This window comes from Meriones unguiculatus, chromosome 9 (assembly GCF_030254825.1).
Source record: "Meriones unguiculatus strain TT.TT164.6M chromosome 9, Bangor_MerUng_6.1, whole genome shotgun sequence".
NCBI lineage: Eukaryota > Metazoa > Chordata > Mammalia > Rodentia > Muridae > Meriones > Meriones unguiculatus.
Window position 1 is genome coordinate 8,840,470 of NC_083357.1, and position 26,541 is coordinate 8,867,010.

At 36.8% G+C, this 26,541-nt stretch overlaps 1 protein-coding gene across 39 annotated transcripts in view; it reads left to right on the forward strand.

Annotated features, from left to right (window-relative positions):
- Nucleotides 1-26,541, forward strand: part of Pbrm1 (polybromo 1) — a 92,067-nt gene that overhangs the window by 17,834 nt on the left and 47,692 nt on the right. For 19 of the 39 annotated variants that reach the window (XM_060390802.1, XM_060390809.1, XM_060390818.1 and 16 more), the window contains 12 exons: nt 99-242; nt 3,020-3,136; nt 5,480-5,548; nt 6,977-7,075; nt 10,334-10,419; nt 11,044-11,139; nt 12,231-12,322; nt 13,405-13,618; nt 17,432-17,573; nt 18,900-18,997; nt 20,976-21,020; nt 24,473-24,749. In XM_060390802.1, the coding sequence (XP_060246785.1) occupies nt 99-242; nt 3,020-3,136; nt 5,480-5,548; nt 6,977-7,075; nt 10,334-10,419; nt 11,044-11,139; nt 12,231-12,322; nt 13,405-13,618; nt 17,432-17,573; nt 18,900-18,997; nt 20,976-21,020; nt 24,473-24,749 (1,479 nt within the window). The remainder of the gene's footprint in view (nt 1-98; nt 243-3,019; nt 3,137-5,479; nt 5,549-6,976; nt 7,076-10,333; nt 10,420-11,043; nt 11,140-12,230; nt 12,323-13,404; nt 13,619-17,431; nt 17,574-18,899; nt 18,998-20,975; nt 21,021-24,472; nt 24,750-26,541) is intronic. The other 20 variants (XM_060390830.1, XM_060390810.1, XM_060390820.1 and 17 more) reach the window with 3 other exon arrangements.

The following is a 26,541-nucleotide window of genomic DNA, read 5'->3' on the forward strand; positions in this document are numbered from 1 at the left end:
TTAAAATGCCAATCTCTGTTGAACAGGATGATTTAAAAATAGGAATTGACTTACCAATAACAATAATATTTCTTTTTCTTCTGTTTGCTAATATATAGCCAGATTCCCCTGAATATAAAGCTGCTTGTAAACTCTGGGATTTGTACCTTCGAACAAGAAATGAGTTTGTTCAAAAAGGAGAAGCAGATGATGAAGATGATGATGAAGACGGACAAGACAGTCAAGGAACAGTGACTGATGGCGTAAGTATGAGCACGTAGCCCCATGGTCTGCTTGGGAAGGGGGAGAAAACTGTACTTTGATTTTTCTGGGCTGTTGTGGGGAGCTGTTGTGTTAGTAGTTGAGAGGGTAAGTGAACATTAAACTAGAGAACCTCACTGTAGGTTCATGTGCTCTTAAACATCCTGGACAGTGTTACTCAGTGCTACTCAGGGGTGTTTTCATGAGTCCTTTTTATATTAATGCATATTTTCTGCTCATTTTTAAAAATCATGATATTATCAAGGGCTAGTTCAGTCTAATATTCTAGATTAATAATGTATAAGGGTTGGCAATGTTGTGATTAAAATTTGGGAGAGCCATTGAAGGACCTTAGTTGGGAATACTTTGTTTTCTTAAGGTAGAGGACATTTAGAACTAGAGAGGAAAAACAAAAGGACAGACAAGCAAATCTTGACAGCTACTGGGAAGAGGGAGGTAGAGATGAAAGAAAGCCATTCATTTTGCAGTGGAGGTTGACAAGCAGCTGCATGTCATGAGGGGAGGGGGCTTCAGAGAAGAGTGAGAAAGACCAAAATGTCCAGGAAAGCATGCTGTCTTTTGACCAGTAACTGGAAAAGAAAGGAGGGGAGAAAAAGGTAAAATTGAAGAAAAATTATTATCCTCGCTAGGCACTTTATTAATATCTTTAAAGGAATTAGACAGGCTTAATAATACTGCCAGGATAAAAACTTTCTGTAAGCAACTGTCAGCAATACTTTAATAGAATAGACTAGGTTTTTGCTGCGTGATCTTATAACTTGCCAAATGTTTTCTGAACTCTGGGATTTTTGCAATTGTTCTTGCCTGTGCTTTAAAGTAAATTTATTTGTTTAATGATTTATTTAGTGTTATTTTGCATGTATTGGTGTTTTACCTGCATGTATGTTTGCGTGAGGGTATTAGATTCCTGGAAATGGAGCTACAGACATTTGTGAGCTGCCTTGAGGATGCTAGGAATTGAATGTGGGTCCTCTGGAAGAGCAGCCAATGTTCTTAACTGCTGAACTATCTCTCCAGCCGACTAGAAATAAATGTAAAAAAGAAAAGACAAGACAAAGATGTGTGTGGGCATTTTACCTACATGTATGTCAGTTGTGTGCCTGCTACACAAGGAGGCAAGTAAAGGAGTAGTAAGTAGCAAGATGTTGCTTGCCGAGCCTCTAGCCTTTCTATAGCTCTTGCCAGAAAATAACATTTAGGACTTGGCCTTTAACATTTTTTATTTCTGTTCCTTTTATATATGTAAATCATGTATTTTGGTTTGTTTTATTTTGACTTCCCACTATCTTCTTTCATTTCTCAGCCTTTCCTGAAACTCTTCATAACAAAGGACTTGCCTATCTTTATTCATTTTTTTCATCTGCATAATTGATGAGAAATGGAGAAATCTTACACATTCATATTTGTCTTTTGAGTTTCTTTTGTAACTGTAAGGTTTTTGTGAAAGGGGAAGGCATTTTCAAGCTTCCAGTTTTTATTTAAGATAAAATTGTTATTTTATTTTGCTTTGCTACAAAATTTTAATTATGTAGATTATTTGCTTTTATTGTATTTCCTATTATGTATGAGGTGGGTTGTAAAAACCTCTAAGAGACATTATCATATGATTTAAATTATATTCTTGTTTAGCCTGACTTCTTTTTTAAATAAAAATTTTCTCCTTTTATTAGCATTAATTGTATAGAATAACGGGTTTCATTCTGACATTTGATATGTTTACGTAGTTTACGTTGATTATCTTCAGTCCTCAGTTACTGTATTTTGCTCCACTTCTACTGCACCCCTCTCCTCTACCACCAAATCTTCAAGTTCAATTTATGCTGTCCTCAGGTCAAACTTAGGGCTTCATGCATTTTAGGCAGACAATCTACCAACTGAGCAATATCTCTGCTCTTGAAACTTTAACTTTTAATCAAGAGTGATTTTGTTTTTTAAGCATTATATCAATTGCTGGAATAGATTATATAAATAAATGTATTCATGCACCCTGATTCTTTTTTTGTTTCTTTGTTTTTTGTTTTATTTTTTGAGACAGGGTGTCTTTGCATAGCTTTGACTGTCCTGGACTCACTTTGTAGGACCAGGCTGGCCTTGAACTCACAGTGACCTACCTGCCTCTGCCTCCTGGAGTGCTGGGATTACAGGTGTAATCCCACCAGGCCCAGCTGTACCCTGATTTTTATGCCACCTGCAAAATTTTTTTTGAGGAGTGGGCTGGATCTGGAAAGAAGTTTGGACCTAAAAACTTGAGATTACATTAAAAATAAGTGTGAAAATGCCAGGGCATATAATTTAAGTCCTAAATAACCATTTTTTCCCCCCAGAAAGGTGGGTTGAATTTGAAGTACTATTTACTATAAATTTTGACTAAAGACATTTTGCTCACTGTAGTTTGCTTCAAACTTGGAACTTCTCTGGTTAAGTACTGTTTGGGTACATAATTTCTTGTATTGGAACAGTGACTTAACTACGTGCAACTAAATGCAATTTGCTCAATCTGAAGAACAGAAATGTTGTATATGAGTGTACTTAATCTCTATTTAGTTTTTAGGGACTTAATTATGGAAATATTACAAGGAGCTTCAATAATTTCATGTATTCCTCCTCAGTTCCAAGCAAGGTACTCTTGAAACTTGAACTTAGGATAAATATTGCAACTTGGTAGTTACTCTTTTGAATTAGCTTTGTGATCTCAAAAACTAGTATTTGGCACTTAATTTTTGACTTGTTTCTCTTCCTTTGCTTTCTTGCATGCTAGTCTTCTCCAAGTTACCTGAAGGAGATCCTAGAGCAGCTTCTTGAAGCCATAGTTGTAGCCACCAATCCTTCAGGACGGCTCATCAGTGAGCTTTTTCAGAAACTGCCTTCCAAAGTGGTAAGTGACAAATGAATTAAAATATTTAATTTTAAGTACTTCAAGAATTTTATTAGTTATTAGTAAGATTAAAAGACAGTACTGGAAGTAGCTAAGTTATATTCTTTCTGGCCTCAGCAGAAAGCAAAAAGGACGTAGTCTTTTATTTTATTTGACCAGAAGATGGCTTTTTTCCTTAATATGGGTATAAGTGTTTGCCTGTATGTATGTATGTGTACCATGTGTGTACCTGGTACCCATGGAAGTTAGAGAAAGTTAGGTCCCTAACTTTAGTTAGTTAGAGATAGGAAAGGACCTGGGAGCTTTGTAATAGCACCAAGTATTTTTAATTGCTGAGTCAACTGTCCAGCTCCTAAAGGCTGGCTTTTTTAAAAGATTATTAATTGTATGTGTGTGTCCATATTGGGGCAGGGGAGTTTTCCTTGAGTTGGTCACAAACTCATAGGCTGTTTTTGGTTTTGTTACTGTGGTACATATATGTACCATATGTGTAATTGACCATATTAGATTTATTTGTTTGTTTATTTATTTTTGGTATTTTGAGGTAGGGTCTCACTGTACAATCTAGGCTGGTCACAACAAATCCTCCTACTTCTGCTTCTGAATACTGGAATTGCAGATTTTCTTGACCTTTATTTTCCACGTTTTAAAATGTACAATTCTGTGACATTGAAATATATTGTCATTACTATGCAACTGTCTGATCATTCACCTTCCAGGATGTTTTTTAGTCTTTAAAATGGATGCCATCAAGTATCAAGTCCACTATTCCCCCTTTCATGCCCCTGGAAACGCTGCTCTACCTCAGTCCCTTGGGTTTTCATAACTCCTGAGCATCTCTGTAAGAGAAACCAGATTGAGAATACAGCTTAGTGGTGGACTGTTTGCTTAGTGTGTTCAAGGTTCTACATCTAATCCCTAGTACCACCACCAAAAATAGAAGAGGAGTAGCCATGTAGCATTTGTCCTTCTGAGACTGCTTATGACTTAATGACTTACAACTTCACTTACCATAAGGATTAAGGATTAAGCTATGTTGTTATATGTATTAAGACTTCCTTTTTTTCCCCACAAAAATTATTTAAAAATTTTTAAAAACCTTTAAATTTTTAAAGGTTTTATTTTTAGGTTATTTTGTGTATGTGTAGGTTTGTCCTCTCAAGAGGGTGGGTGCCAGATCCCCTAGAACTGGAGTTGCAGTCATATATCAGCTACCATGTAGGTTTGCAAGAGCAGTTGGTGGTTTTAATCACTGAACCATCTTTCTGGCCAGACATATCCTCAAATAATTAATTTTGTCAGTGACTTACAGGAAAAGCTGCATGCCAATCGCTGTAGTGAAAGTTTTGGTTTCTTTAAAAACTCAGTTATGTATGTAGGTTTTTGTTTTAATCCCAAGTGTGGGATATGAGACTGCCTTAGTATGTCCACAGCTGATAATTGCCTCATGCAGCTGGGAGAGGGGTGTGGCCTTTGCCGGCTGGAGTTAATGGCATTCTGAGGACTCTGGAAGAGTATAAATATAAAAGCCCAGAGAGAGAGAGAATGAGGGTTTCTAGGAGACAGATGGAGGAGGAAGAAAGCTGCTTGTTCATCCTGCTATGTTTGCTGTTGTTAGACTGCTAGATACCCTGACAAATGAGATGTGTTTTTTCCCAAAGAACCCGATGATCCTAACCAGCCAAAACAAAGTCTAAACAGGTCTACATCCCCTTTCCCGTCTAGCCTTCTTTCTCGTACACAGGATTGGAGGTTGGAAGGGAGGTAGAGGCTTTAGGAACCCCAAATAAAGTAGAGTTCAAAAAGTGGCTACAACTCACTCATCAGTTTCCAGATATAATAATAGCTACTTGTGATAAGACAAATTCCAGTTGTAAGGCTTAGTACAACATGGATCCCTGTCCTTTGGAAATTCAGGGAAAAGAGATGTGGATACAGAAATAAATGATGAGGCTAGAGAGAGGGCTCAGCAGTGAAAAGCGCTGCATGCTAGAGAACCTGGGTTCGAATCCCAGTATCCAAATGGTGACTCACAACTATCTATAACTCCAGTTCCAGTGGATCCAGTGCCCTCTTTCAGCCTCCTCAGACATTGCGTGTGTGTGATGCGGATATACATACAGGCAAACACTCATGCACATAAAAAACTCTTTAAAATTTTTAATAGAAAAATGCAATAAACTATCCCTGAAAAAGAAAGAAAATTACATTCTTTTTGCTTCTAATATAACAATACACTTTAGCTGTGGATGTCATATAGTTTCTCAATTTGTTGAAGAACAGACTTACCTTCTCAGTAACTGGGTACTTTAGCTTATTGAAATACTTGCCTTTGTCTTCCAGCAATATCCAGACTATTATGCAATCATTAAGGAGCCTATAGATCTCAAGACCATTGCTCAGAGGATACAGGTATGAAGGTGAACATTTGTAATCATGTGCTTTAGACCAGATTGGCTTGTGTACTTTCTTAGGAGTTTTTAGAGGTAAAGTAGTAGATATTTCTTTTCTTTTTAGTGTTTTATTGTATTTTAGGACAAGAGTATGTCTTAAATTTAAGGTTCTAGGTTCAATTCAATCTCTTGCCAATAAATGAGTGAGTGAATAATATGAAAATAGCTAAATAAGTGGGAGTGTTTGTAGACATTTCTGATTATGAAAGGCACATTAGCAATAAAAGCTTTGTTATCTTTACCCACCATTAAGTAGTGTTAGGATATCTTAGAATGAAAGCTGGTTAGAATATTTGAATTATAATAGGCAGTTGTCTATGTGCCCTTTACCTGGTGTGTTTTTGTTCCCTTTCATTCCCAAGGAAAACACTCTCTGGAAAATAGGCAGAACTCAAAATTGTGATGAAACAGTTTATTGTACAACCCTCTCTTTGGTAATGCTGCCCTTTCTGTTGTTTGTTACCAGGGGCCCTGGTTGCTTTCTGGCCTGCTCCTAGATTCCTCCTTTCCAGAAGTAGTGATGAATCCTGCCATCTTTGACTTTAGTCACTCAAAATCTAAATTGTGAATTAGCTTTCCCATAATTATTTTTCTTTGCCTTGCCACGAAGCTGTTGCCAAAGCAGTCATCTGCCAGTGTTTAATCCCAAAGCCCCACCTACTACATCTGAGAGTCCTTCCAAATAAGATGGATGTTCAGATGTTGGCCTGCCCACCAGCTGTTGCCCCGTGCCTGGTTGTCTCACTTCTGCCTTTTCCCTGTCTGTGGAGTCTCTGCTCTAGAGCTTTACTCCTTCTCATCCTTTACTGCACTTAATGTTATTTCTCCACTCTTTACAGCCTGCCTTCTTATTTCTGTGTACCAGCCATGAGTCATGTGTACCTTTCACATGTGTGTATGTCCCTTTCTTTTGTAAAATTGAAACAGCTGTATGAGTATTCTTGCGTTGTTTTGTGCTGAATGAACTTTAGGGTGTAATAGCTCAGGCATATGGTAGAAATGACCTCAGTTATCTGGTAGATAGAGGAACTGTTTGTTATATTACACTATTAAGTTTACTTTAGTGAACGTTTACATAGCACCTAAGTGTTTGGCACATAGTAAACGGTTTTGCTAAATAAAACTTACCTTACCTTTTTTTAAATTTGTAATTTGTTTTTATTAAAGTAATACAGATTTTGTTTTGTTACGTATCACCAAATGTATTTGTAAATAGGTACTAGTAACAGTCTATAAAAGAGAAAATAACTCTAGGTGTTGCTCACCAGTGTGCCTCCCAGTGATATTTTGGATTATAATGACAACCTAAAATGCTTAGTTTTTTTTTTTCTTTAAAGGTTATATTGACTAACTCTTACTGTTATTTTGTTGTTGTTATTTACTATAGAATGGCAGCTACAAAAGTATTCACGCAATGGCCAAAGATATAGATCTTCTAGCAAAAAATGCCAAAACATATAACGAACCTGGTTCTCAAGTATTTAAGGTAAGTTTTTTGTTGTTGCTATTTTCATTGATGATAATAGTAACTTGGAGCCAGTGTTTATTATAATCATAAATTCCATCCATTTGAAATATAGAACTTAGTGGTTTAGTATTTATAGAGTTGTAAAGCCATTACACCAGTCAATTATCAGTCATGTTTCATTTCCCCACAACTTTCCAAGCCCTAGACACCCTCCATCTACTTTTCTGTCTCTATACATTTCTCTGCTCTGGAAATTTCATATAAAAGGCATCATATAATGTGGATTCTATTGTGACTGTTTTTTGTTGTTGTTGTTTAACATATTTTTTTTTTAGATTTGTTTGTACCTAGTCTTTTTTCCTTTTATTTTTTTCAGTTCCCAGTAATTGTGTATTTTAAAGATGGCACCATGTGTTTGTTTGTTTTTGAAACAGTCATTAGACATGTTAGTTGTTTGCATTTTTAGCTATTATGAGTGTGTTAACATTAACCTAAAACTAACATTAACCTAAAATGGCAGAATCTTCCAGCGTAACCATACCTTTATATTCCCACCAGCAGTCTATAAATGCTGCAGTTTGTCTGCATTCTCACCAAACACCTGCTTTTCAGTTTTGTTTTTATTTCGGCCATCTGGCAGTATCATAGTGTGTTACAGTTTTGCTTTTCTTTTCTTTTATATAGTTATTGATGTTGAGTATCTTTTCATGTACATAATGGATATTTGTGTATGATAGTGTCCTCTTTGCTAAGATCTCCATTTTGATCCTTTGCCCGGTTTTAAATTAGCTTGCTTAGCTTTTCATTGTTATTTTAATGGTTATTTATTTATTGTGGATATCATATCCTTAACAGTTGATTTTAAAAATACTTTCTTCCATTCTCTTGTCTTTTCACCTTCACAGTAATCTATTTTAACATTGTTTTATTAATTTTGGAGAATTCTAGTTTCTCTCTTTTTTTTTTTTTTTTTGCTTCTATTTTAGGTATGGCAAAAAAAAAAAATCATTACCTAATCCTATATCAAAAATATTTACACTTGTATTTTTTTCTAACAATTTTATATTTTTAGATTTTACATTTAGATCTTAGATCTAAGTTGAATTAGTTCTTGTGTATGTTATGTAGGAATGCAAATAAATTTTTTTCATGGGTTGTTATCCTAACACTATTTTAAAAGTTACTGTTTCTTTATTGAATTGTGTTGGCAACCTTACTGAAAATCATTTAACCATTGATATAAAGGTTTATTCCTGGATTCTTTAATATCTTCTGTTCATCTAAGTTATTTGTTTTTTTACAACTATTTAGTCTTTGCACTTAAACTCCATAAATACAGAAAGCATCTTTTGAAATGCAATACGTAATGTAAAATAACTAATTGCTTTGAAGTTGCTCCTTAGAAACTTTCTGGTATAATAATGAATAGTTGATTGTAGAAATGTCTTTGATTAATCATTGAGAATTGAGGAAGAGTGCTCAAGAAAATCTTTTGCTAATAAAATAATTAAATTCTGAGTGCTAGCCAAAATACTGAAAATTGCTGTTTCTACTTCATATTAACTTTTATTTGCACTTAATTTATGCTGAATTTATTTCTGTGCCATAAGTTTAAGTTTTCTCTGAGATATCTTTTTCTTCTGTGCAGCCTCCTTGGCTTAGGAATAGTTTGTTTCTTTTCAGTGAGGATTATGTCAGTGTGTCAAGGTGAGCTTAGGTGTGGGCTAGTCCCCCACTGTCACACTCTGTAAGTCCAGCAACGCATCTTGGGTGCTTTGTTGACCTGGATATGTCCAGTGACTACAGAATCTGTGTCTATTCCCTCAGTTCAGCATTGCTCTCTTATTTTTAATCATGTGCAGTAAAAATTCAGCATCGTGTTTTGGGGTTGCTGATCTTGTCCCCTAGTGTTTGACCTGGACACAAATACTGGCTCTACCATCATACTGCTGGGATGGTGGTACACATTGCTTCTTTAAAGTTCTGTCTTTGAAGTACTTGGTGGCTTTTCAGATATGTAGACCCCTGATGGCCTGGACAGTTTCACCTGTGTAGCCCCTCAACCCCTCATTGTGCTGTAGGAGGGAGATACTATCTGTAACATTGTTTCTTTTTATTACTTTATTTTATATGTGTGAATGTTTTGCCTGTGTGTATCTACATCATGTGCCTGTGGTGTTTGGGAAGTCCAGAAGAAGGCGTTGCAACCTCTGGGACTGGAGTTACAGACTGTTGTGAACTGCCATAAGGGTGCTGGGACTCAAACCCAGGTCCACTTTATATTGCATTTTTAAAGAGATTAGAGTGAAGCCAGGTGTAGTAGTCCCACCTTTAATCCCAGCACTCAAGAGGGAGAAGCAGAGGGGATCTTCGTGAGTTCTAGGTCAGTCTGGTCTACATAGCGAATTCCAGAACAGCCAGACAGGAAGGGAGGGAGGTGTGGAGAGAGAGAATTGGAAGTCCTTGAATTCTTAGTTTGTGAAAGGACATTTTAGTCATTTGTAGTACTGTTTGCTGATATGATTAAGACATTTTTTAGTCTGATTATTTTCCCTGAACTAAGTTGTTTTTACTTGTTCATTTATTTTTTTGAAGCAGAGTTGAGATTTATTAGGAATAAAGTTTGATAGTGTGAGGATTATTACAAAGTTATATGCTTAGGAAAAGGATATACCATAAAGCAATAAAGCACATATCATAAAGCATGGGTATGTGCTTCTCCAGAGAGAGTCGGTATGAACTAAGTTTTAAAGGCAAAAGAAACTTTGGATCTGTTGTGTTAGGTTGCTGTTATTAAGCAAGCATATTTATCTCAAATTTGTGTACATGGTCTTTTAAATTGTAAAATTACATCTTTGTTTGAAATTTTAGATCATTTTATACAAATAGAATTCATTATTTTTTGCCATTGGATCAGTGTGCCTCTTAAGTGCCAAATTGTATGTGATTAATGACAGGTTTTGAAGATGATTTGGAAGTTTGTGAGAGTTATTTGGATGCAGGGTTATGGCTGGTGAGTGGAAAGACTGACATGAAAGCCAGTAGTACATGAGTCGGGGTAGTTTTCTCTCTCTTTTTCCATTACATTATTTGTTTGTGTGTTTGTTTTGCGTGTGTGTAGGCGTAAGCCTGTAAGGAGGTAAGAGGACAACTTCTCTATGCACTGTGGGTTTTAGGGAATGAACTTGGGTCATTAGGCTTGGTGGCAAGTGCCTCTACCTGCACTGATCTATCTTGTGAGCCTTTTTTTAAAGCAAAATAATTTTTTCTTGCTAGGATGCCAATTCGATTAAAAAAATATTTTATATGAAAAAGGCAGAAATTGAACATCATGAAATGGCTAAATCAAGTCTTCGAATAAGGTAGGTTTAAGATATCTAAGACTCTTGTGCCTATTTGCTGAATGTTTAGCTTGTAAAATTAGTTCAGTAGAAAATAAGATTTACAGTTGATGTATGATTCTGGAAACAGTAAAAGAAGCTTTCCAGTTACTTCATTGTAGTTGAAGGAGGTTATTTGAAAAGATGCTGGACATGTATATTGTGTGTAATATGTAATGCTGCTTATTTATATTTGCAATAAAACGCTTAGTCAGAAGATCTCAAGTCTCATTCTGGCTTTTCCTTCATTAGGAATATATCTTTGAACAAGTCTGAGTTTTGTGATTCTATTTCTTCTTACATGAAATGGAAACATTGAGTAACTACTTTCAAAGCTTCCTTCTGGCCCTCATGTTTGTTTCAATATGGTTCTTCTGATTTTGTGGTAACCATAAGCTCATGAAGACTAGCCCTGGCCCATCTCTTCAGTGTCCCCAAATCTTGACACAGAACTTGCTGCAGAGTAGACACTCAGAAATATTTTATTACTTCTCTTAGAAGAAAATAGTTTTCTCCTTTTTGTTTGCCCGCATTTGGATTTTTAGCTATTCCATCTATGAGGGTTTTTTTTATTTTATTTTATTTTTTTATTTTATCTTTGGATAGGACTGCATCAAATTTGGCTGCAGCCAGGCTGACAGGTCCTTCGCACAGTAAAAGCAGCCTTGGTGAAGAAAGAAACCCCACTAGCAAGTATTACCGGTGAGAGTAAGAGGGTGTAGTCTGAGAGCTGACTCATGCTTATGACAATAGGCATGCTAGCCAGACGGCTATTTTAAAGTATTACTTTTAGGTTTTAAGGAGGGTGTATCAAGTACTTAAGATTGAGGTAGTGGCATATACCCATATTTTCAGCACTTGGAACACTGAGGGAGGAAGACTGTGAGATCAAGGACAGTCCAGGTGACACAGCAAGATCCTGTCACAGAAGTAACCACAAGTAGGTCAAGGTTATATGGTAGACCTTTCCTCACCTTGCAGCTAACACTTAAGCATTATTAAGTAGAGTTTACTGTTACAAATAAATCATGGTATTAAATACTTGTTTATACTAAATAAATATTGTGTTCATAATAGAATTTGTTACTGTAAAATGATTGTTTTAAAAGAGAATAATTAAATCCTTACTCTCCATAAAATACGGAGTAATGTATTACGTTTAAGTGAAAAGCAAATTGTAGTAGTCTATTCCAGCTCTCTGCTACCACTTTCTCTTTTTTGAAGTTTTATTTTATGTCTATGGGTGTTTTGCGTGCATGTGTGTCTATGCAGCATGTGAGTACAGTGCCTATGGGGACCCGAAGAGAGCACCAGATCCCCTGCCACTGCGGTGCCCTTTGGGTGCTAAGAATCAAACCCAGGTCCTCTGGATGAGCAGCCAGTGTTCCTAACTGCTGAGCCATCACTTCAGCCCCAATCAATCTATTTATGTGTCTTTTTTTTCTTTCTTTTTCTTTCATTCTTTCTTTCTTCTGGTCTTTTGAGAGATAGGGTTTCTCTGTGTGACAGAACCCTGGCTGTCCTGGACTCGCTTTGTGAACTAGGCTAGCCTTGAACTCAAAAGAGTTCTGAGATTAAAGGTTTGTGCTACCACACACAGCTAGTCAACTTTTTTTTTTTTTTTTTTTTTTCCGGAAACAAAAATCCCATTTTCTTTGCTAAGACTATGAGGAATATTAATTATAAACTAAGGAGGCAGTTAATAGGAATTTTTTTTAAATAACAGTTCTTATTTTATCAAGGTAAGCAAATCATAAGATCATTGTTTTCTAATTGCTTGTTTTTCTTTTTAGTAATAAAAGAGCAGTCCAAGGTGGTCGCTTGTCAGCAATTACCATGGCACTTCAGTATGGCTCAGAAAGTGAAGAGGATGCTGCATTAGCTGGTAGGCATTTTTAGATTGTGGTCCTTCTGACTGAGGGAAATTGTGCTGACTTTGGTCTTTCTTAGAGGTGGTTGGTTTTTTAAGAAAATGGTATTTTATTGTATTTGATGAAATCTTGGGTAAGTAAAATTGTCAAAGGCAGATTGCTTTGTGTTAATGGACTAAGCATAGCAGGAAGTCTGAAGAAAATGTATTTTAAAAATAAACTATTTTTCAATCTTTTAACTGAGTGTAACTTTTGAATTTAATGTTTCCAGATAATATTTTTCTATTACATGCAACTACACTAAGTATTTTTTAAGATTATTTTTTATGTGTTTATGAATGTGTAGTTGAGTATATGCCATGTATATGAAGGAGGCCAAAAATAAGATCCCCTGGAGTTGTAATTAAGGTTGTTGTCAGTTGTCCAATGTGGATTCTGAGAAATTAATTCATGTCCTCCAGAAGAGTGGCAAGCATTTTTAACTGAGTAATCTAACCATGCTTAGCATTATCTTTAAGGAAAATTTAGAAATCTTTAAAATCATTTTACAAGCTGTGCATAGTGGTACGTGCCTATAATTCTAGTACTTGAGAGGTAGATACTTCTAGTAAGTTGGAGGCCAGCCAAGCCTAAACAGTGAAACCTTTATTCAAAAAAAAAAAGACCTAACTAAATAAAAGAAAAGTTTTTTTAGCTGAGCATGACTGAGCATGCTTGTAATTCCAGCACCCAAAAGACTAAAAGCAGGAGGATTTCTGAGAGTTGTAGATTAGCTTGGGCTATGGTATAGGATCTAATTTATAAGCAAAGAATGAAACAGCTTTAAAGTGTTGGTTCTGAACTGGAAAGATGGCTCAGAGCACTTACTGCTTTTGTAGATGACCCAGGTTCAATTCCCTGGACCTTCATGGCAGCTCACAACTGTCTAACTCCAGACGAAGAGGATCCAATGCTCTCTTCTTCATAGGCACCAGATACCCATGCATACACGGAGGCCAAATACTCATACACATAAAACAAATCTTAAGAATTGATAAAGTTAAATGTTGACTCTTTTGTCTTTATTCCCCTAATAAATATGTTTTTGTCTTCCCAGCTGCACGTTATGAAGAAGGGGAATCTGAAGCAGAGAGCATCACTTCCTTTATGGATATTTCAAATCCTTTTTATCAGCTTTATGACACAGTTAGGAGCTGTCGGAATAACCAAGGGCAGCTAATAGCTGAACCTTTTTTCCATTTGCCTTCAAAGAAAAAATACCCAGATTATTATCAGCAAATTAAAATGCCCATATCACTTCAACAGATCAGGTAAGACTGCTTCTTTATTATTCAATATAGATGTATCTTGTAGTTGAACATGGTAGTATAACTTTTCCTTCCAGAAATAGATAAGGACATTAAATGATATAAAATAGTTTTTTTCTTCACTATTTAAGTATCTGACTTGTAACTGAGTAAAGTAAAAACAAGCAAAACACCTTCATGCTCACACTATCACATTGATATTTATTTAGTTTATTTTTTCTTTTTCTTTTTTATTTATTACAATTTATTCACTTTGTATCCCAGCTGTAGCCCCCTCCATCCTCTCCTGTTAGTCTCACCCTCCCTGCCTCATCTCCCCCTATGTCCCTCCCCTAGTCCACTGATGTCCTTCTATCTGGCCCTAGCCTATCAGGTCTCATCAGGACTAGCTGCATTGTTTTCTTCTGTGGCCTGGTTAGGCTGCTGCCCCAGGGGGAGGTGATCAAAAGAGCCAGCCACTGAGTTCATGTCAGAGACAGCCCTTGTTCCCATTACTAGGGAACCCACTTGGACCCTGAACTGCCATGGGCTACATCTGAGCAGGGGGTCTAGGTCCTCTCCATGCATGGTCCTTGGTTGGAGTATTGGTCTCTGCAGGCCCCCTGAGCCCAGAGTTTTTGGTCTATTGGTCTTCTTATGGAGCTCCTGTTGCCTCCAGGTCTTCCTATCTCCCTTTTCTATAAGATTCCCTGTGCTCTGCCCAAGGTTTGACTATGAGTCTCAGCATCTGGTTCAATACCTGCTGGGTAGATTCTTTCAGAGGCCCTCTGTGGTAGGTTCTGAAACAATTTTGTGGTGTCGTCATAGCTGGCTTCAAAAGTCCTCCTTCTTTAGTATGTAGAAAGTCAGTTTATTTGCATTACTAAAATGATACAGAAATTAAGCTAGCATTCATTAAGAAAACAATCTAGAAATTCATCATTTATATTCTTTGCTTTTGGAAGGGTAGTGAATTTTATAGATATGAAGTTCCCTTTTAATAAGTTTTGTCTTTAGTTTCTTTTTCTTTAACTTTAAAAAATTCAAGTAGTTAATTTTAAGTTTTAACTCTTCAAAGATTTATTTGTTTAATGTATATGAGTATTGCCTGCATGTATATATGTATGTCTGTATGTACACCATGTTCATGATTGGTGTCCTTTGAAGGCAGAAGAGGGCTTTGTACAGGAGCTGGAAGTGCAGGCTGTTGTGAGCTACCATATGGACACTGTGAACTGAGCGCAGGTCCTCGATGAGAGCAGTAAGTGCTCTTAACTGCTGAGCCATATCTCTGGCGTGTCCTGTCCCTGCAACTTCTACTTTTTAAAAATTTGTATGAGTATTTTGTCTGTATGTCTGTGTACTATGTATGTACCTGATGCCTGTGGAGGCCAAAGGACAACATCAGATTCCCTGGAATGCCACTAACAGATGTTTGGAAGCTGCCCTGTGGGTACTGGGATCAAACCTTGGTTTTCTGGAAAAGTAGCCAGTGGCCTTAACTGTTAGCCATGTCTCTAGTCATTAGTCTAGTTCATTTTAAAAGCCAAATTAAGTCATTGGCCTTCTTAGTTAACAATTTTTCGAAGTTGGAATTTTGTAATACAAACTTTGTTAAATGAGAAGATACAAAATTTGCAATATTCAGAATTCTGCATCTTCTCCCATTTAAATTTTTCTGTGGTAGTAGTAAAGTATGCTGCTTCTCAACCTGTGGGCCAAGACTTTTGGGGGGGGTGTCACATATCAGATATTTGCATAAATTCACATACATTTATAACAGTAAATTTATAGTTATGAAATAGCAATGAAATCATTGTAGCTTTTATGATGCTAGAAATGTCTTACTATGTGGATCATCCTGTGTAAAAATCACAAGTCACTTATAAGTGTGCTCTTGAAATGTGGGGAATGCAAGTAAGAAATTTGACTTTAAATTTCATTCGATTTTAATGGCTGTATGACCCAGCATGGTCCTAGGAATATTTGTTGGTAGAAAGAAGGGAGATGGATGCCTCCCCAAACAGCATAGAATAGATAACTGGGGCTGTTTGAGTTGTAGAGTCTGCTTACTTAGCATGTCTTTGAGTTCAGTCTCCAGCCCCACCAAAGGAAAAGAAAAGAAAGAGGAACCAGCCAGTGTGACTCCATTGTACTAAGGTTTATCATCCCCATGTGTTGCCATTTCTCCCCCTTCCTTCCCTCCACCTCCTCAACACCCCATTGCATTGAATAACAGTAGTACCGTAAATATCTGGATATAGAACAACGTTGTTGTTTTCAAGTTTGGATTCTGTTTTGTGTCATGTGTCTATGTAGTGATAGCATACAGTCATATGCATACCGTAATTTATATGGCGGTCAGAGGTCAATTTTCTGGAGTCAGTTCTTTCACTATGGGATCTGGAAATTGAACTCAGGTTGTCAAACTTGAACAGCAAGTTTTCACCTACTGACTCATCCTGCTGGCCCAGATTTTCTGTTCTTTGTAGGTGTTCTTAACAAGTGCCACTTTACTTTTTGTGTTGGCAGGAATAAGCTTCAGAGTGTATTTTAAATTCTGGTGTTAGGCTTATGAGCTAGCACTAAAAACTACATTCATAGTTAATTGTTTTTGCTGCATCCAGAGATGTTTTTCAATATTTATATTTCCTTAGGCACTGTACAGAATCTGAATATAACTCAAATAAAGTAAAACTTTATATGCAGGTTGGATACTACCATTCTAAGAGAAAGTTTGGTATTTCTACATTCACTTGATGAAGCTGTTTTCACCTGTTGTTATTTTTAGTACACTTTTTGTGATTAGCATATAGATACTTTAATCAAAGATGTAAAAGTTCATATCCAAATTCATACAGAATTAGAGCCAGCAGAGACTCTGCTTTGTACAAAGAGCATCAAGCCCATCTCAGAGCTGATGTTTAGTAACCGTGTCTAAATGCTTGCATTTTTAGTGATTTTAGATAAACAATTCTCAGCTTTAAACTATGCTACTTTTGTTTTGTTTTGTTTTTTCCGAGATAGGGTTTCTCTGTATAGCCCTGGCTGTCCTGGAACTCCCCTGTAGGCCCGGCTGGCCTCAAACTCATAAAGATCTGCCTGTCTCTGCCCCAAAAGAGTGCTGGGATTAAAGGTGTGCGGCACCCCCACCTGGCTCTATGCTTCTTTATAAATGACTGCACTGGAATAATAGTAGTAAATAGATAATTTCTCTTGTTCTCCATCATGAGAGCCACTTTCACTGTTTGCTTGTCTCCTCTGAAATAGATAATTTCTCTTGTTCTCCATCATGAGAGCCACTTTCACTGTTTGCTTATCTCCTCTGAAATAGATAATTTCTCTTGTTCTCCATCATGAGAGCCACTTTCACTGTTTGCTTGTCTCCTCTGGAGGCAAATATGTTGTTCTGAATACTTTTTCACAAATTTATCACTAGTAACCTGTATAAACTGGAGTGGCCTCCTGATTTTCAGAAATTAGTAGTTTATGGTGATTCTTCATGAAGTTAGTTTAAAAAATCTCTCTTAATTTCTGTTTCTCAGGGATTTTTTCACTGTGAATTTTTCTAGTGTGTTTGTTTTCATTAGTTGGCTACTTTACGAATTTTTTTAATTTAATTAATTCTTTTGGATTTTCAGGTAAACTGTGGTATTGTCTAATTTTAATAGTGCTTTAGACCTTACATTAACTTGAAAGCCAGGTAAAGTGGCTGGTAAAGACATTATGTGGTACTTGTGAAGGTTGGTTTTTTTTGTTGTTATTGTTGGACTTTCAAGAAGAATGGTTGATAATTTTCATACTAGAAACTTCTAATCATTTATTTGTCTTTCACAGAACAAAGCTAAAGAACCAAGAATATGAAACTTTAGATCATTTGGAGTGTGATCTGAATTTAATGTTTGAAAATGCCAAACGCTATAATGTTCCCAATTCAGCCATCTATAAGCGAGTTCTAAAATTGCAGCAAGTCATGCAAGTATGTTGCTGTTTGTTCTATCACTGAGATAGTTTCATGTGTTTGGTGTGTTCTTTTGAGATATGTATCCCCCATCTCCACCCCAGGAATATTAAGTTATTTGTTCCTACTACAAGTACTGTTGGATTTTTTTTTAGACTTATCAGAACCCTGTAGAAGAGAAATAATATTTTAAATACCATAAGCATTGTGATAGAAGAAGCAAGGATTTGTCCCTATGAAGAGAGCCAGTTTCAGGATTCTTGGGAAGCTACTCTTCAATTTCAGATGTTAATTGTGCCATTTACAGTTTATTCTTTTGTTCTAGACTTTGTTAATATACGGATGGCCTTTGAGGGCCTGGTAGCACACAGCTGTTTAACATGACCCTATAACAACACACACACACACACACACACACACACACACACACACACACACACACACCTTGACTTTAGCAAAAGAACATCTGAAAACTAATCCATTATTGTCATATACAAGAGTTTGTCAGATTAAGTTGGGGATTTTTAGGGGAAAAAAAAGGTAAATATTAAAGGCAGGTTAACTCACACCAGACGATGATGGTACATGCCTTTAATCCCAGCACTTGGGAGGCAGAGGTAGGCAGTCTCTGAGTTCCGGGCCAGCCTGGTCTCCAGAGCTAGTTCCAGAACAGCCAAGGCTACTCGGAGAAAACTCTGTCTTGAAAAACAAACAAAAAACAGACTAACTCTCTCTTACAGGTGGCCTTTTTGTCCTTGTAGGGTGGTCTTTTTAATTTGTGTAGTGGCAGGGGGTTGGTCTTTATCTCCTTTTAGCATGTGAATGCAGGAAATCAAACTCGAGTCATCAGGCTTGGCACCAAATACCTTTACCCACTGAGCCATTTTGCTGGCCTCTGTCTCTGGTAGTATATTTCTGGAAGCAAGAAACAATTTTAAATCAAACGTAGTCTTTTTAGACTTTTTTTTTTTTTTCCTTTGCCATACTGCTTCTTAGAAGTCAGGTACAAGAGTTCCCTCTAAGTTAACTTAACTTAAGCCTGGCCTGCAGGGCAAGCCAATCCCATAGCTTGCCTCGGAGCTTTTAACTGTACCATGCCATTGACAGTCATAAACGTTCTAGTTAGCATTTATTTTTTTTTTATTTAGTCTGATTTCATTTTTAATCTACTCTTCTGTCATGTAGGCTATTAAAAATGTTTGAAGATGGTTCAGTTTTTGCATCCTACATGAAGTTGTATCTCTAAAAATGAACGTGAATGATATGCCTGGCTCTTTAACAGTCACATAGTCCTAGGAATGCCTGACAGAGTGAGGCTGACTCCTGGCATCTGCTTTGTTTTAGGCAAAGAAGAAAGAGCTTGCCAGAAGAGATGACATTGAGGATGGAGACAGCATGATCTCTTCAGCCACTTCTGATACTGGTAGTGCCAAAAGAAAAAGGTATATGTTCTTTTCCTATCTGGAACCAGCTAGTTCTTACTTATTTTATTTTAGATAAATTCAGGAAAAAAAAAAGTAAGCTATGAAGGATGAATTCTTTTAAAAGCTTTAAATATTTGATAGTAAGTCGTTTCCAATTCATTTCTAAGTTGGATAGTGTTTTCTTTTTGCTAAGTACCATATTGCTTTTAGATGACAGAAAAAAATAACATGTAGCTTGGGCAAACATTCTTTTCACTGTCCAGATTTCTTTTTTAAGTTGGCATTTTGAAAGTCCCACTTAAATTTTAGATAGTTGTTTGATAGTGAATTGGAAAGATGGAGTAGTAATTAAGAAAGGTAAGGATGAGTCAGTACTGCTACTCTGAAGTCAGTCCTGCTCTGATCGTTGCTTTTCCTTATGAACTTGTGTTTACTTCTGAGACTATCAAGTCATAACTACTTACAGGCAAGAAAATATTGAGTTGATCATTTGGGTATTTTTTGTTTTCTTTCTAATTGTCCTCTTACCTTCCCTAATCCTTTTCTTCCCCTCACTGTTTTAAGGAGGGGAACCTCACTGTGAGATTCTAAATCGAGGCTCTCATAAAGAATCATGCAAGACCATCTCTTGGAATTTCTTTGACCTGATCATTGTGAAACACCATATGCTCCCTGAAGATTAACTATTTTACGTTCTTTGTAGCAGCAGTCAGTCTGGGAGGATCCCTTAAACAAGGAATAAGCTAATCACTGATAGCAGGCTTGACAGACTCAGGATTAAAATGAAGAAATCAGTTCATTTTTTTGACATATTTCTGTATTTGTATTAAAAGATCCACTAAGACCAAAAGGTTTTGAAGTGTGACTTAGGAATAAAAAGCTGCCTTGTCTTTCCCTCTTAAACTTGGAAAATAACTGCAAAGCTATGCGGTAATAGCTGAATTGGTTGGTATGCCCTGAGATGCAAGTCTCTTCCATTACTGGCCTGTGGATTTCATCCTTCCAAGTTCTTAATTCCTTGTTATACTAGGGACAACGGAGGAAAAATGTGAAACCAGATCAGAGACATCAAATCAAGAACATCTTTGAGTATAATTATATAATTCTCTTCAACATCACCTGTGTTTTCCAGATCAGTCACCAATCAAAGATAGAAACTTCTCAGACAAAAGAAGGTAATGGAGGCAAACGTGATGGTGCAGTTAGTGCCAACATTGGATGAGTGTTAGGGAGCCTTTCCAAGGAAGCATTAACCTAACCTAGATATTTAAAAAGTCCATATCTCTTTGGCCTATAGCGTGTGGGAGATTCCAAGTAGATGAAGTTATTGTACTTTAATCTCCCATAAAAAGAAAACTAAGCCATATGTTATTAAAATTATTAAACCATATTTCAGACAAAAGTTTCCTTATGAATAGGTTTCCCAGGAAATGGGTGATATAATAAAGTTCATGAAAAAAGTAGCAGAACCATAAATTATCTACCAAAACAACAATAATAATCATAAACTATCCAGGATTGGGCTGCAAACGTGTGGATATTAAAAGTCAGAGACTTCAGTCGTCTTATAATAACAAAGTGATTAATTTTTTTAATGAAGGTTAATAAGTGGGTCTTGGCAGAAGGCAAGCAAACCTGAGCTTGGTCAGAGATATCAGAGCCATGTCTTTCAAATACCACTCTACTCCCAAGTAATATATATTATTCTGTTTTTGTGTTTTTTTTTTTTTTTTTTTTTTTTTTAGTACTTAAAAAGTCTAAGAGAAATGGATTGTGGGTATATATTCTCTTCATTCTGAGAATGCATCCTTTCTCCCTACCCTGTACCCAAAAATCTGCTTTCAGTTTCTGTGTTGAAATATTTCAAGTGTTAAAATCTTTTATCTTTTGGACCAAATAATCTTCTTTTCCTCGATCATATTTGGCTTATGCATGACCCTCCAATGTTGCTTGTTTTATTTCTCTTCACATGTACTGTTTGTTTCTGCTTTCCCAGGAATACTCATGACAGTGAGATGTTGGGTCTCAGGAGGCTATCCAGGTGTGCAGACCTTTTTTATGCATAAACATACTTTTAATACTGTAATTATTCTGTGACATGGTCAGTACTGACAGTATGAGAAGAAAGATCTTATGCATGTGAAACAAGTGTTTGGGATGCAAGTTTATTTTATGAGTAAAGAAAACAGTACAGTTTAGAAGTCTAGTTAGTTTGTCAAAATTAGCCTCCATATATTCAGTGCTACCTTTAATTTGTTGCTAGCTTTCTTTTTCAGGGGCAGACAAGTCCCCTCGTTTATCATGTGGCTATTCTTTTTTAGCAAAAGGTATAGGCTGGCCTTGCCAGTGACAAGGGCTAATGGATGCTGCTTGCATCTCCTGAGTGTCTTTCTGACTGGGTTGGTGGAAAGATCAGAATTAGCATTGGCAGTCTAAACAGTCAGTGCATGTAGGTACTTATACATTGTGCTGGGCTAGTGCTTCTCACTGTCTTAGCCCCTGACCCTGTCTACATCTTACTTCTTAAAGCATCCATTTCTTTAACACATCTTTTGTATGTTACTCAGGAATTTCAGTATATCCTACAAGTTGTCATGGTACAGTACTGAATGATAATTATAGCGGATATTTTGGGTTTGTTTTTTTTTTTAAGATGTATTTTTATGTGTATATGGATGTTCTGTCTACATGTATATCTATGCACTGTATGCATGTGGTACCAACAGAGGCCTGAAGAGGGTCACATCATCTGGGACTGAAATTAGAGGCATTCATCCTCTAACAGCCGCTCATCCCATAACCACAGCAGCCAAGAGGCTCGGGAAAGAGGGTCACTACCAGCTTGAAGCTAGCATGGGTTATAGTATGAGAACCTATTATTTGTTTGTTTGTTTGTTTGATTTTTAAAAAGATGAGATTAAGAACAAAGTCCCTTCTTACTCATAATCATATAAATTAAAAAAAAAAAGCACTACTTTTAAATTTGGTTTTCATGTGTTGGAAGCTTGCTCTACTGTTCTGATACCCTTATTAGAGGACCTTTTATGGCCAATCTCCTTTAAAATTATCTTTATTACAATTATTAAAATTCTCTTTATTGGCTTGTAACCACTTTAAATATACAATGATGAAGAGTCTTGATTTTGAGTTCCTTTAAGAAGTTGAATTGGGGGCTGGAGAGATGGCTGAGAGGTTAAGAGCACTGGCTGCTCTTCCAGAGGTCATGAGTTCAATTCCCAGTAACCACATGGTGGCTCACAACCATCTAAAATAAAATCTGGTGCCCTCTTCTGGCGTACAAGTGTACATGCAAACATGTTCATGCAAACACACATTGTATACATAATAAATAAATCTTTTAAAAAAAAGTTGAATTGGGCATTGTGGCTTATACTTGTAACCTCAGCACTTGGGAAGCAAAGGCAGGAGGATTCTGAGTTTGAGTCTAGCATAAGCTGCATAGCATGAGATTTTGTCAGAAAAATAGCAAATTTTAGCCAGGCATGGTAGTAAACAGATCCTGGCAGCGGTGAGGCAGGGGTTCTGGAATTCTAGGCCAGCTCCCCTGTCTCAGCAAGATGATTTTACCTGCATATGCTGCATGCTACTGATTCTCAAAGAACGTTTACACTCTTAAAACATACGGAGCCTGTTTTTATGAACCTTTTCAAAAATGGAAATTACCCAACTATTAATAGTTAATAGCTTAGAGGGGATAAAGGAGTAGGTTGGCTACAAATTTATTTTAAGGATGACTCTGAAAAGCAAAGTAACATTGGAAATGGACAGAGAGGGGGCTGGAGAGGTGACTCTGGAGGCTAGGAGAACTTGCTGTTCTTTTGGAAGACCCAAGTTTAGTTACAGAACCTACATCAGACAGCTCACAGCTGCTTGTAATGTCTTGACCCAGTGTGATGCTCTGCCATTTCGGAGCTTTGAACCTATTAATAGTATCCATTAGCTACAGACCTAGAAATAAAGAACATCTTCTGCACACCATTGTTCCAAATTGCTTCTTTGAGGAAATACTGTCCACTAGATGAGGTATCTCCTAGGTTAACTAATAACTATTTACTTGATGCAGAGACACAAAAGAACTGAAAGAGAAATTGGCAAAATGATCATGGGGCCACAAAGGAGGAGGGCAGTCAAAATATTCTTTATTTGAACATACAAACTTCACATACATAGATGCTTACATGATTTGTCTCCTCCCTCCTTTTCCTTTTCTCCAACCCCACCCCCATCTCAGGTAGCCGAAGGTTGCCTAAACTTGCTATGAATCCAGATGCAAATATGCACTATCATGCCTGGCTTTTATTTCTGGTTTTTAAAAACCTGTCTTAAATTGAGGCAATGTTTCATGACCTAGAAGGAGAATGAAAATATCTGAGGACTAGGCTAAGAAACTCATAGCCATATAATTTTCTTCAGGAATGAACTTCTTCCCCTTATAAAATGGAAAACAACTAAAAATATTTTACTTCTGTGTACTTTAATATAGAATCTTAGGAGGGTTTTGTTTTATATACTAGAAACTAATCTTGAGTTATTTCCTTTTTCATGTACCTGACCATTTGGAGACTACTGGGTGGTCTAGCTAGAATTTATCAGTTTCCTGCAGATATAAAACAGTTGATTAATTGGAAGGTGAATATTTAATGATTCATTGAGCCATTTGCCTTGAATTTTTCATTTTAGCCTCTCAGCTGGTTTTCTCAACAATTAAGCAAGGCAAGCATCTTGGGCCCCTTTTGAACTCTGGTGTTATTAATCTTTGGTCCTTGTACTTTGTTCTATACCATTCATGTCAGTTTCTCAGGATCTTATCTTGATTGTGGACTCTGGCGAAAAGGCAAGGATACATGCTGAAGGCTAAAAATTTGGAGAGACCTCAGATGAACCACAGGCTACTTCAGGCTACTTTGGATTAGACAGGAATGCTGGGTAAAGGAATAAGTAGGGACTGACAATACTAATGCAAGTGGGGCTTGTACCTTCTATGGAGATGTTAGTTTGGTGGGGTTTTTGTTTGTTTTCTTGGTAGCTAGAATATTCTGCTTAGGAGTAGCTATCTTAAGAAATGAAACACTGTTAGGTTGTTTTGTTTTGTCTGTGTTTAGAAATGGAATAGCACATTTTATTGCATTATTTGTCTCAAAATCCCAAAATGTATTTCAGTTGGTTATTGAATTTCATTTCCTTATGGTATCACACAGTATCATTTCCAACGTTACATTTTAAGAGCTATTCTAAACAGGTTTGTCACTGGTTACTTCTACCAGGATCACTGTTGTAATAATTTTGTAAATTTTTTTAATACTCTCTTATACCTTTCCAGCGTGTATACTATGTTTATGGCACACCTAACCAATACATTGTAGTCGTTATAAAGTACCTCCCCACAAATTATTTTATTTCATAGTCACCCTTGGATAAAGAAAACTGACCATGGTTTTTTTTCCCCCCCTTGTCTACCTTCCCCCTCAACAGTAAAAAGAACATAAGAAAACAGCGAATGAAAATTTTATTCAATGTTGTTCTTGAAGCTCGAGAGCCAGGTTCAGGCAGAAGACTTTGTGATCTATTTATGGTTAAGCCATCCAAGAAGGACTATCCTGATTACTATAAAATCATCTTAGAGCCAATGGACCTGAAAATAATTGAACATAACATCCGAAATGACAAATATGCCGGTGAAGAAGGAATGATGGAAGATATGAAACTTATGTTCCGAAATGCCAGGCACTATAATGAGGAGGGATCCCAGGTAAAAAGAATCCTAGAGTGAATGCTTTGCTCTTTTTGTCTAATGATGCATTTTGAAAGATGAGATCTCTCTCTCAGTGTGTGTGCATGTGTATATGAGCCGCGCAAGTGAATGTGCCTGTGCACGTGTCTGGGAGGCTAGAGGAGGCTACCCGTCACTTTCCTCAGTCACACTCTCCCACTGATTTTCAGCTGGCCTGAATGGCCAGCACGCCCTCACAATCCATTCCCTAGTGCTGCAGTTATAAGCATGTGCAATGGAGCCTGTCATCTTCTCAGTCCCTGTTTGAATTGCAAGGCAAAGTATCTCATCTTCCGGGCTGGCCTGGAACTTCCTATTTAGCTGAAAACAACTTTTCTTAAAGGTGTAATATAGCTTGACCTTGAACTTGTGATCCTCTGGTCTCTGCCTCTTCAGCATTGCCATGTACTATCACAACCTGCCAGCTCTTCTTAACTCCAGTAATTTTTGGTTATTATGTTAATATTTTGCCACTCTTGATTGCTTAAAAATGGAAGACAGTACATTTTAAAGAGTAAAGGTTTGTAATTTTAAAAGATGGTTCATTGAGCAAGGGCACTTATTCTGCAAACATGCAGATTCAAGTCATATTCCACCAGCACCTATGTAAAAAGCCATGCACCATGGCACATGCCTATAACTGTAGCACTGGCAAAGAGACAGGAAGATCCTCAGGGTTTGCTGGCTAGCCAGCTTAGCTGAAAGTCAGTGAGATAAGACAGAACATGATTGAGGAAGATGCACTTACATGGCACCTCAATTTTAATCCTGCTTTGTTTTGGTAGACGTTTTGGTATATTAAGTACTTGCTGTGCATGCATGAGGACCTAAGTTCAGGTCCCCAGCACCCAATGTAAAAAGCCATATACAAAAGTACATACCTGTAATCCCAGTCCTGGGGAGGTAAGACTAGGAGATCCTTGGGACTATCAGTCATTTAGCCAAATTGATGGGTTCCATGTTCATGTTGCCTATCTCCATAAAAAAAAAAGAAGTAGTGATCTAGGAAGGCAGCCAACATCAACTCTGGCCTGCGTGCACAAATATACACTTGCATGCACACATGTAAAAGAAAGAGCTAGCTGTAATAGTTCATATTATAGTCCCAACACTTGGGAGGCAGAGGCAGGTGGATCTCTGAATTTAAGATCAGTTTGGTCTTCATCATGAGTTATAAGCCAGCCATGGTTATACAAGACTCTGTCTCAAAAAACCAAAATGATGATGGTAATAAAAAGACAAATTGTTTGAATGCTTCCTGCTTTGCCAGTTTTGTGTGTACTTTAGAAACAATAATAATAGTAAAGAAATATAAAAATAAAAAAAAAGAAATATAATAGAAAAAGCTGAGTTTTGGGAACAATACTTAATACTAAATATGTACTTCAAGAAAAGCCAATACATCAAAATGTTTATCTTTTTTATTTATTCTTTTTCAGGGTTTTTAAAAATCCTGTTTTATATATATGAATATTTTGCCTGTATGTGTGTGTACGTACGTATGTATGTATATGCATTATGAGTGCATGTATGTATGACTGCTGTTAAGATCAGAAGAGAGTGTTCTATCCCTTAGAACTAGAGTTACATATAGTTCTGGGTTTGGTGGGTTCTGAAAGTTGAACTCGGGTCTTCTGCAAGAGCATTACTCACTCTTTTGCTGAGTTATCTGGCTGGCCCCTGTATCTTTTGAAGGGGTATGCTGCTGGGATTGATTGAGCCCAGTACTTTGATGTGTGCTCTGCCATTCAGCTGTATCTTTGGCCCATGA